General features: G+C 31.4%; 1 protein-coding gene across 1 annotated transcript in view; it reads right to left on the bottom strand.

Moving 5' to 3' along the window:
* Positions 1-2754, bottom strand: part of LOC107436416 (saccharopine dehydrogenase-like oxidoreductase) — a gene marked incomplete in the record, with an annotated part of 30977 nt that extends 28223 nt beyond the window's left edge. Inside the window, 1 exon segment of the mRNA XM_071184290.1 lies at positions 2318-2754. Coding sequence (XP_071040391.1) covers positions 2318-2576 — 259 coding nt within the window.
* Positions 2755-4543: the final 1789 nt, after the last annotated feature.

Raw genomic sequence — 4543 nt, 5'->3', positions numbered from 1 at the left:
TATATATATATATATATATAAAATATGTATATATATATATATATATATAGTTTCAAAACCAGTAACTTTAATTTAGATATCTAGCTAAAATATTCAGCTAACAGACAGATTTATCTAACCAATAGATTTATCATTTTAATCTATAAATTGAGACGAATTTATTTCATTATATTTGTGATACAATTTTGAAATGCATTGATGTAATATTTAGTCACTTTTATAATTATAATCGATTTTATATTCTTTTTTTTAAACATATTAAGTGTAGTTTTTTTTCATTTGCAAAGTATCTTGTTTACGAATAAAATTAAAGTAAGGGATTCTTAATGCAACTATTAAGTCGAGCCACTAAGTAATATTTAACGCTATCTTTCACATTATTACCCAAATTACTTTTTTTCAATGTTTTGTTTTTCTTTTTCTCAATAAGTTTTCATTTAAGGAAAAACATTCGCTATCTCCGTCCATTTAAGAATTTTTAATACTACTTAACTCATCAATTCTTAAATTGCCTATTTTCAACAATATTTGGCATACTATTGATTATTATTATTTGGTATACTTTAATGATTTAAGAATGTTTAACAAAATTAAACTCATTAATTCTCAAAATAACTGTTTTGAATCAAACACTGGAGGTTAAATTTTTTATTCCATTTATACAAATACTGGACCTTACCTTATTCGGTTGCGGGAATTTCAAACATGAAATTATTTTTTATCCTAAAGTTTCACATTTAAAAAAAATTGAAATTTTTAGTCTATTTTTGGTCGAATTGAATAAGAATTCCTTCTTTTAAATGTCGCCGTATGCGGCTGGGGTGCTATTTTATTATGACCTGTTCAGAAGCACGCGAAGAAACAGGTCATGGAACAGTAGGGAAGTTCTTGCGGCATAAGACGACATTTCCGTGGATGTTTTCCTACGTCATTTTAATTCTAATGATTAGGCGCAAGAAGTTTGTCTAAAATTTTATTCCACCCCTTCTTATAGATAACGTTTTTGAACTTGTGAATTTCGATGAAAAATAAACTGAAAACGTCATTTGAAAGAAAATATAACTTAGAGAGAGACACCCACTGAAAATTTGAAATCACCGACGGAAAAATATCCGTTAAAATATCTCGAGCAGCAGAAAAATTAATATAAATTTGTACTCCCAAGGTAACTTGTGTACTGATGTAAGTGTACGATGTGTAGGGGAGAGTGGGGTCAATTGTAACAGGGTACGATTGTAACAGACCAAAAATTTCGAGTGTCGGGTTCTAGATTTGGTTCCAAGGTGGTGCACAAGGTGTACTTAATAAATCTTCATGTACACCCCTGCTGGCAACCATTTTTATGTACTTTTGAATGAGTTACATCACAAAAGATATTTTCACGCTACGTAAGTACTTTTTTTGGTATTAGAATATTATATTGTAACAAAGTAATTTTGCTTAAACAAATAAAAATTATTAACCGAATATGTAAGTGGACATCTTAATTAACATTTCAAAAGAAAAAAAGATTAGTTTTGTTAATTAACTAGCACTTTTTTTAACAAATGAAGCTAAAATGGCGTCGTGGGGAGGATTGTAGCAATAAGTGAAGGGACGATTGTAACAGCTGAAAATAAATAATCTTATGGTTACGAACCATTACTTAACTCTTTAGGAACCACCAATAGTTTCCTATATCATTTATATTATGTTGCTCGTGCATTATTTTATTTGTCACCTTTCACAGCATAAATTAAAAATTTTAACCCCTTAAAGTTAAAAGTTTAACCCTTTAGGCCTCTGCTCATTATTATTTTTACTCCTAAAATACCACTGCTATTTTGATCAATAAAAAAATATATCACAACTATGATAATATGTATAATTAACTATGTTTCAGTTGAATTTATGAACTGTTACAATTGATCCCGTAAGTGGGGACAATTGTAACAAGTGCACGACTGGGAAAAATTGTTAATAGCTAATATAATAACATTTAAAATAAGGTATTTTTTTTCTAGTAGGGGATAGTCTACTTTACTCGTCTGTCAATTAATACTAATAATATATTGGATTTTTTGTTAGTTAAAAATAGGTATGTAAAAAATGTTACAATTGACCCCACTCTCCCCTACTGTTATATAGCGTACTTGTGTACTCATATAAAAATGCTAATATTACATTTCCAATTTAATAATAATTATTTCCAATATAATAATTCCAATTTAAAATTACAAACAAAAGCTTTACATTTACATTTAAGTATCTATTTGGAATTAAAAAATTCACTAGCAAACTAGGGTAGCATAACTATTGAAACTTTTAAAAAACATACCTTTTCCAAGATATCCTTGAACAATCTTAAGGGATTCTCTCAATTTTTCCTTATTTCTTCCTGCGATAGCCCACTTTAATTTTGACGATATTGAAGAATGAGCCAATTCTTCAATAACATACTGACCGACAAATCCACTAGCACCAAAAATAACAACATCAAAATCTCGATTCTTGTTATAAGCCATTTTTTTTCTTTTTGGAAATTTGATCGCATTAAGCAATTTGAACTTTTCAGCCCTATTTAGATGTTCAGTCATAGAAAACAATACTCGAAGTAACAGATAGATGCTATTAAAATTTGAGTTTACATTTATGTTTCTGAGATAATAAAAAACACTTAATCAGATAACAAAACTACTTGAAAATAACGGAAAAGAAAAACTATGAGAGTTGAGAACGAGGAAGTTCAGTGTGTTCAAGATTGAGTTTAGTCACATGTCTGATATGCATTTGATTGTATCATAGAGGAAAGAAAAAGAGAGGATCAGCTATTATTAACTTTACTTCTCGTAACCATTCCTTTGTTTTTCCTTATAAAAATTAATATTTTAAACGAAGGAGACTTGATTTTTTAAATAGAAAAAAATGGAGAATGGGCAGAAGTTATAAGATCATTTAAATGGCACCTCCGAAATAAAAGAGCCTGAGCTTGATCATATTAAATTACATAATTATTAATTATCTAACACTCTAACTAAATTAATAAAATTTAAAACTGGCTTATTTTCATGAAAACAGAAAAAATACGAATTCACTGTTAACCTCTTTGAATAATATAAATTAATTTCATTGAAAAAAGTGGAAAACTAAACTTTATTATTTTATAGCTCTGAAACGAATTTAAGACTTTAAAAATAAGCAAAGTCGTCATTTTTAAGATTTAAGAAATTTGTAGTTCTACTGCAATTAGTTTTATCATTTTCTCAAGAAATTTAAAATTCGGCAAAAAAAGGAAAAAAAAATTAGCAAATTTAAAGCTAATTTGAAATTTAAAAAAAGGAAGACATGCAAACCTTTAGACATAAGGCTATTTGGGACAAAGAACCATCATCATCACAATTACTCTAATTTTTTTACTAAACAGAGTAACGCGGCGCAAAAATAATAATAATAATAATTTACGACACAACTTGCGATATTTACACATCAATAGCACTTTTCTTACGTCCACAACAATAACATAATTGATTAACTTTAGAGTGATTGATAAATTGATTTTCTTTTTTTGCTTACTGAAGGGTCAAAACAGGACAATCGACTCAGTAACGCGTAACGCCAACTTAGGCTTCAAGAACAGTTGCAAGTCGCCTTGGCATCAATGCTAAAAGTTCTCGGCAGTCAACTGACGACAGAGTGTACTGAATATCTAAAGCAAAGATCACTCAAGATCGAGATATTCTGACATTGTGGTGCTTGATCTCTGACTTTCAATGACATTCCTAACATGCTCTATTGGAATATGATTTGACAAAGTTAGGTGGCTAGGACATTCATCGCATTATGCTCTCCAGACGGCTCCAACATAATTAGAGCTTTGTGAATTGAAGCCTTGTCGTGCTGGGAGATTCCATTTCCGGTTAGGAAAATAGACGCCTCGTGTAGGTGCAATCGAGTTGAAATTTTGTACTGGTAGTCTGCAGCTTTCAGGGTATGTTCTACCACACCTATGGGCTCCAGGGCCCTCCATGCCTACATCCACCAAACATAATAACGCCACCACCAACCTGCAACCTGTTGTATGTACAGGTGGGAAACAACTGTTCATCTAAAAGATGGCATGCCCAGTCACGACCTTCGACATTTGATGAAGGAAAATCGTAATTTATCTGACCAGATAACTCTCTTCGATTTTACCATGGTCTAGTGTCGATGCTCTCGAGCCTACTTTTAGCGTAGTTGACGATGACGCTTGGTCAACAGAGGCACACGAGTGGTATGTGTTCTGCACTGTCCCATATCAAACGGCATCCGTTGCATGTGTTCTGAAACACTTGAACCTGCTTCTTATTGGCCTATCGGCAGAGCCACAGTTTGATTCCGATTTTGTTTTACCAAGAGAAAGTCTCCGGTGTCTTTTTTTATGACGCGTTTACGTTTACAACCTTGGAGCCTAATGATGGTTTTACCATCATTTATTCACTTCGCATAAATATTTACCACGGCATATTGTGAACAACCAACCACTTCTGCAGTTTTGGAAGTACTCGATCCTAGTCTTAGGGTC

This window comes from Parasteatoda tepidariorum, chromosome 8, assembly GCF_043381705.1.
Source record: "Parasteatoda tepidariorum isolate YZ-2023 chromosome 8, CAS_Ptep_4.0, whole genome shotgun sequence".
NCBI classification, from domain to species: Eukaryota; Metazoa; Arthropoda; class Arachnida; order Araneae; family Theridiidae; genus Parasteatoda; species Parasteatoda tepidariorum.
The sequence above is the reverse complement of the archived record's forward strand: the minus strand, read 5'-3'. Positions and strand labels throughout refer to the sequence as shown.